Source organism: Quercus suber, unplaced genomic scaffold, assembly GCF_002906115.3.
Source record: "Quercus suber isolate HL8 unplaced genomic scaffold, Cork oak 2.0 scaffold_342, whole genome shotgun sequence".
NCBI classification, from domain to species: domain Eukaryota; kingdom Viridiplantae; phylum Streptophyta; class Magnoliopsida; order Fagales; family Fagaceae; genus Quercus; species Quercus suber.
This window is the reverse complement of record NW_027069794.1, coordinates 263401-269089: the sequence shown is the minus strand read 5'-3', so window position 1 is coordinate 269089 and position 5689 is coordinate 263401. Positions and strand designations below refer to the sequence as shown.

Sequence of the window (5689 nt, the reverse complement as noted above, 5' to 3'; positions counted from 1 at the left end):
CAGTAGTGTATAGTGCTTTTCTAATTTATGAATCTATTATTCTTATATGCATGAAAATTAATTAAAATATATTTCAAGTGTTAAGCTTTCTTAAAAGAAAGTTTGAGTCTATGTTTAGTATCTCTCATGATCAAGAGTTGATAGAAGAGAAGTTGAGCCTAAGCATAGTAAAAGGATAAACGTCATATTCGTTTGGTCCAAATTTTCTAATTTAAATGTTAGAAGATGAACTTAAAATTTCAAAGAAGCGATATTCTGAGGTGCCTTCTTGGAAAAGAGACTGTAAATAGTGCATTAAATCTATCTTAGAAATCTATGCATAGTAATTGGTGGATCTAGCACCTAAGAATTTGAGAGGTGATGGAATTATTGACTATTACAAGGCAAGACTAGTTGTAGAAGGCTACAAACAAAAGAAAGATGTGAGTTTTCTTGATACACGATAAACCAAAGGAGTTTATTGTTTTGTCTATCATATCTATTTGTGTTATTGCTTATATTTAGATCTGTATGTTGTTTTTTTTTTTTTGCTTAATCACAAAGTAAATTGTTGATATATATCCAACACCATTTTAAGAGAACCTAACAATTGCATTTAATTTCCAGGGTATGTCATCACGTTGGTTTGAAACCCAAACCATCCTCTAGCTTAATTGGCAGCCGTGAACATTTATAAATGTTTACTGTATACTCCAAAGCCCCAATAGCATAGTGTGAGCTAGAATACATAGCTGTTTCACTTTGCTTCTTTCTTCAATATAATTCACTTAGAAACTTTGACAAAGAGATAAGGTTTGGTGCTGAACATGCAGGGCATTGAATGTTTTACATTCCCATCCATTAAATTGTTCCCCACAACTTGACTGAAAAGCTCATATCGCTAATAGCTTCCACACTAGTGTTTTATTTTGATCTTTCTTAAAAACAGTCCTAATGAATCAGGATGGGCCACATCTATTCTCATTCATATATTTCGTTGTTCTAGGGGTTTCTGTTGAACTTTCTATTCTGAGTCCTAATGCTAATTCTCTTTACATGAAAGCATCCAACTATATAAGTAACATATTATTTTCCTTTTTGATTGGCCTTCCAACTGAGTTTTCTCGACTTCTTTTAATCATTACGTTTTTTCAATATCTTCTCTTGCCTCTTAGAGGCACAATCCCCAAGTTCCAAACTGAAACGGAATATTTAGATTTATATTGTTTGAAATGGCTTTCACCTTGAATAGACAAATCATTGGTGGGATTGTGCCTGCATTGTTGACAGTCTCAATCCTAGTGGAAATATGCTTTGCACAGAATGATCCTGCTTTTTTTGTTTTCGGGGACTCCTTGGTTGATCCTGGAAATAATAACTACATTATATCACTCACCAAGGCTAATTATATTCCTAATGGGATTGATTTTGGAATGCCAACAGGCCGATTCACAAATGGAAGAACAATCGTTGACATTATAGGCAAGTACTAATTCTCCTGCACTTCGCATGCCTAATTCTATTTTGCATAAAGTACAAGCTATTAAAGTACTAGATATGTGAATGCGAATAGTATTTTATTCATCAGAATTTTCTCACCAGGTCAGGAATTGGGTTTTAAAGACTACCTGCCTCCTTACTTGGCTCCCACTACAGCAGGAGCTGTGATTCTGCAGGGTGTCAATTATGCTTCCGGCGGAGGTGGAATTCTTAATGACACTGGAAAGATCTTTGTAAGGTTTCTGCTCCACTAGTATAATATTTTTCCCCAGTAAGCACTGTAAAACAATTATGTTCCTGTGGTTATTAAGACTTCTATTTCAGTATCTTCATTGTGTTAGGACTTAGGTGTACAGCTATCAATAGGTTTACATAAACTGTTAAATTTGAATATGATGCATAGGGAGGTCGAATCAACTTAGATGCGCAGATAGACAATTTTGCAAACAGCAGGCAAGACATAATCTCAAGCATTGGAGCACCTGAAGCTCTAACATTGTTTGGAAAAGCATTTTTCTCTGTTACAATAGGCTCAAATGATTTCCTTGATAACTACCTGACACCAGTCATCTCAGCTGTCAAGCAAAAGTTGGTCACCCCAAATGCATTTGTTGGTGCCATGATTTCAAGATATAGACTACAACTTATGGTAATATTTTTGAAACCTATTATTTTAAAGCCACGTTATTTCAACTGTAGAAGTTCAATTCAAATGTTATTGATTCTGTTACCAGAGGCTTTACAATTTGGGTGCTAGAAAGATTATTGTGGCAAATGTTGGACCTATAGGGTGTATACCTTATCAAAGGGATATCAATCTATCTACGGAGCCCGACTGTGTTAGTTTTTCAAATCAGTTGGCTCAATTATTCAACGCCGAGCTGAAAAGCCTTATCACAGACCTCAGCACTAGTCTTCAGGGATCAAAATTTGTCTATGCAGATGCTTATAGCATCGTAGAAGATATCCTGAAAAACTACATATCCTATGGTGAGTATGCTGAAGATTTTTTGCCAGGTCACATATGATAGGAGTATCTTAAATTGTCACGCTCATTTAAATTTATGATTTCCTAACAGATTAAGCTTTTGGTATACGTAGAAGAATTTGAACCATGTCTTCACTCTAAGGAGAACTTCATGTTTTATTTAACAGGTTTTGAGAATGCCAATTCCGCATGCTGCTATCTTGTCGGTCGCTTTAGGGGTTTGACGCCCTGTGGTCCTCTCTCAAAAGTTTGTAGTGACAGATCCAAGTATGTGTTTTGGGATCCATTTCATCCTACTGAAGCTACTAATGTTCTCATTGCAAGGCGTTTCATGGATGGTGACACCAATGAGATTACACCTATGAACATTAGGCAACTTGCTCAATTGTGATAAAAGCCTAATGATAGTAACGAGATGCATTCCAAGATTGATATGAGCAAAAGTTAGTTGGATATTTGTACTCTTTGGATGACAATAACAGGCGTATTTTATAAGACTTTATCAGTATGAATAAACAGGAGTACCCTGAGAATAGTGACAAATTGACAATGAAGCTTATTGAAAACCATGTAATAATTGAGGTGTGTTGTATAATGTGTAGCAATAAAGGAACTTGTTTCGTTTTTATGACTAATGCTACTAGTTAGTGATGCGGGAGAAGCAAGAAGATTTTTATTAAGCTGGTAATTTATTTATGTTTACAAGTCAATTGTATTTTTATGTTTTAGGTCATAGTAGTTTATTAAGCTATGAGCAACCACATCAGCTCTTGCAAAGTCTTGCAAAATACAAAAAGTAACTTATTTTACACATTTGACAAAAAAAAACACCCACATCAATGGATGTAAAATTGTGCATAAATGCACAAGTACTACAGTAACCGTACATACATGCACGGTTACTGTAGCTCTTCTATACATTATTTTAGTAGTATTTCTCTCCCCTCGCATTCTCTCTTCCACTTACTCTCTCTCTCTCTCTTCAACTCATAAAATATTATTTATATAAAATATAGTGTATAATAGATGAACTGATGTGTGTGTTTTGTAAAAATAATGGTGTAAAATAGAAAACATAGGTTTTTGTGTAAAATAGACTGAATTTTTTAGAAGAGCTAATGCAGTTGCTCTTAGTATTTTATTTTGGAAGTAAGATTATTTTTGTAATAAGTCAATTAGGTTTTTTTAGCTAATTAGAATTAGAGTTTAGTAATTCTTTATAAGCAATTTATTATACTCCTTAAAGAGATAGTTGATATTTTGATGAATGAAAAAAAATTCCGTTTGGTCTGGTGCTAACTCCAAAGTCCATTCTAGGTGCCGACTTTAAGTGATTTACTGCTTGGAGCTAACTCCAAGCAAGACTTAAGTGCTAACTCCTAAATCATATCACTTTATTTTCCTATTATTTAATTTTGGTTAAAGTTTCCTATTATTTAATTTTGTTTTGGTTGTCTGCGTCATATATTTGGTATCAGAATAGTACTTAAAAAAAAAAAAAAAAAAAAAAAAAAAAATTTTTATTTCCAGTTGTGGTAGGTCTCAGTTTGATATTTTATTATTTAATTTTTACGTCCACAGCATTTTCACAACAAATCTTAGGTAAAAAATATTACTGGTTTTAAAATTATGCATTAAAAAAAAAAAAAAACAAACAAACAAAAAGACAATACAAGAAAATTGTGCGTGAAATGTACAGTGAATTTTGGCTCACCTAATTTGACTATATATACTAAAAAAGAAGTCTAAGAATACAACAAAATATTAAAACATTTTCACTATACTTTTATTTTTAGGATCCGAATAGATATATTTTTATTTTATTTGAGAGAAATGCTACATCCATAACATTTTTAGAATCACCTCAAAAAAATAACATTTTTAGAACAAATTATAAATGGCAAGTTGTTATTGGTTTTAAATTGAACCCACTACTGATATCACTTTTTTATCCTTCAAAAATACCTTGCTACATAAAATTTGTTACAAAATTATTATGAAAATGTTGTGGACATAACATTTCTTTTTATTTTATTTTATTTTGATCTATAAGGAACCAAGATCTTGCGATTGTGAAAATATTGTGACAAGAAGAAAATGTTATAACATTTTCATAATACATTTATTTTTAGTTGTGATTGGTCTCAGTCTCTTATTTTATTATTTTATTTTAACCTTTAAAAAATTGACACCTCAATAATGATGAAAATATTGTAAAAATTTGTTGCATTAGTGTAATTGTGTATGCACATATAATATTTAAAAGCACAAGCAAAACCAGTGTATTGTGAAAAAAAGGGCAAATGAACAATGCAAATTGTCAATAATTGTGAAAATATTGTAACAATTTTTTAAGTTAGTGTAATTGTACATACACATATAAATATTTTTTTAAAAAAAGATAAAAACAGCACAACCAAAACTAGCGTACTATGGTTTGTGGGGAGAAAAAAAATGTTGTTGATGTAGCACTTATTTTTTCATAATACCTTTAGTTTTAGTTGTGGATGATTCGAGTATGATATTTTATTTTAACCTATAAGGAATTGATATATCAACAATTGTAAAAATATTGTGACAATTTATTATTTTAACTAATAGCTTTATATATATATACTATATATATATATATATATATATAAAAGAGTGGACAGGACGATATTACGTCGAAAAAGAAAAGAAAAGAAAAGAAAGCAGCGGGGAAAACAAAAAAAAAAAAAAAAAAAGCAGCAACAATGTAGAGGTTGAAACCAAAGCACTGTAGCTACAGTGCCAATTAAACAAACCAAATTGGCATTGTAGCAACTGTTCAAAACTTGAAAAAAAGAAAAAGAAAAAAAATAAAATAAAGGGACTCACTAAACCAAAGGTGTATTGTAAGGGCATTGGTGCTTTTTATATAGTTAATAGGAAAGGCTAGTTATTGTTACCCTTGAGATGGAGTCGCTAATTTGATGGTGGGATTGTGGCCACATGGTGCTAGGCAAGTTAGGGTCATGGTGGGGCTCACTGTGATGCGGTCTGACGGACATGGGGTTATGGAGCTTCAATCGTTTGATGGGGTGGCCGGGCGGCGTTAGCTTTCCAATGGATGGTGGAGTGCAAAGAAACTTCTTGAAAGAACCTGACCAGGTCTGATTGTGAGGTTTGTTGGTTGTTGGGTCTAAGAGCTTAGGTTCATGGGTAACTTTCTAATGGTGGAAAAAAAAATATGATGAATGG

At 32.4% G+C, this 5689-nt stretch overlaps 1 protein-coding gene across 1 annotated transcript; it reads left to right on the top strand.

The window, feature by feature from the left end:
• The first annotated feature begins 707 nt into the window (after window positions 1-707).
• LOC112002146 (GDSL esterase/lipase At4g16230) lies at window positions 708-2970 on the top strand. Its single transcript, XM_024034306.2, has 5 exons — window positions 708-1461; window positions 1582-1712; window positions 1883-2128; window positions 2214-2469; window positions 2635-2970. Exons 1-5 carry the CDS (start codon window positions 1212-1214, stop codon window positions 2856-2858), a joined length of 1107 nt encoding a protein of 368 aa, XP_023890074.1. The 5' UTR covers window positions 708-1211; the 3' UTR covers window positions 2859-2970.
• Window positions 2971-5689: the final 2719 nt, after the last annotated feature.